The 1,247-nt window shown below is 58.9% G+C and overlaps 1 protein-coding gene across 7 annotated transcripts in view; it reads left to right on the top strand.

Annotated features, from left to right (window-relative positions):
- The first annotated feature begins 6 nt into the window (after positions 1-6).
- Positions 7-1,247, top strand: part of OPCML (opioid binding protein/cell adhesion molecule like) — a 478,631-nt gene continuing 477,390 nt past the window's right edge. For 6 of the 7 annotated variants that reach the window (XM_025039585.1, XM_015597398.2, XM_025039586.1 and 3 more), the window contains exon 1: positions 7-260. In XM_025039585.1, the coding sequence (XP_024895353.1) occupies positions 41-260 (220 nt within the window). In that variant the 5' untranslated portion in view covers positions 7-40. The other variant, XM_025039587.1, reaches the window with a different exon arrangement.

Below are 1,247 nucleotides of genomic sequence, written 5' to 3'. Positions count from 1 at the left end.
TTTTAACAGTAAGATACTTGGGTATTAAGCATAGAATAGGATGGGGACTATTTTGTGTGTGTTGTGCGGTAAGAAGAAATTCAGATTTGCCAGTTCGATTGAGAGGGGGGGAGAGAGAGAGAGAGAGAGAGAGAGAGAGAGAGTGTGTGTGTGTGTGTGTGTGTGTGTGTGTGAGTCAAGAGCCACGAGCATTTTTGAAGTGGATCACTGGAACAGAAAGCGTGCCCCATCTCTTTGCAAAGGCCCAGAAGAGTTCTGTGGTGGGTGGGACTGTAGCTTTGCCAGGTGGAGAAAGGGCGGGCGAGTGGTAGACTTGTACACCGGTTCAGCTACCTGGCTTGGGAAACGTAGTTCAGTTCTCCAGGGCGGGGTTTGGCAACTTCTGCTTTAGCATCCGAGGAGGGAAGGTGCGACCTTCAGTTCTCAATTTGCTGTTTTCCTTAGAACTCCCTCTCTCGTCCTCCCCGCACTCCTCCCAGGACCCTACTCCCACCGCCTGCAAGCAAGGGAGCACAGGGAAAGCGCAGCATTCTCTTACTGGCTGCAGGGGTCGGGGAGAGGAGAGCTGGTTGAGGTGCCTGCCGTACCCCAGCTCGGCTCTCAGCCCGGGTGGGCTCTGGGGTCGCAGCGCGGCTGGGGTTAAGGTGGGCGCTCGCCTGTGCCTAGCGACCGCTGGCAAGATGAACGCTCAGTCCGCCGGCTCGCGCGACGCGGGCACGGGAGAAAGTGGCGGTCAGTGATGGAGCTGCTGCCATGACAACCACGGCGGTCAGGACCCGCGCGCGTCCGGGCTGCTCCCGGGAGGAAGGCAGCGTGGAGGCTGGAGGCAGCCGCTGAGCTTGGCGTCCGCGCGTCCCCGCGTCCCGTGCTGCGTCCCTGGAGGAGGCGGGGGCGCGGTACACCCAGCTCCCTTGCGCCCCGAGCCTGCGCCGGGCGGCGCTCCGCGGGCTGGGAGTGCGGGCCGGGCTGGCCGCCAGTCGCCGCCCGGGCTGCGGTGGAGGACATCCACGGCGCCGGAGGATCCTCTCGCTGAGCCGTCCGCGGGTCCCTGCGGTGGAACTTTTTGCACCTTTGGGTTCCAGATTAGAGACTTGGGCTGTTTATAAATATATCTATACATATGTGTGATCTAATAAAACATTTTCTCCTCTCCTTGAAGCAGCAGTTTTTTATGACATCTTTATGTCAGAGACACTTGCCTGGCTTCTTTGGGTTATAAACTTTTGATGCCAGACCTCTGCAGAACG

This window comes from Pteropus alecto, unplaced genomic scaffold (genome assembly GCF_000325575.1).
Source record: "Pteropus alecto unplaced genomic scaffold, ASM32557v1 scaffold210, whole genome shotgun sequence".
In the NCBI taxonomy this organism is placed as follows: Eukaryota; Metazoa; Chordata; class Mammalia; order Chiroptera; family Pteropodidae; genus Pteropus; species Pteropus alecto.
The sequence above is the reverse complement of the archived record's forward strand: the minus strand, read 5'-3'. Positions and strand labels throughout refer to the sequence as shown.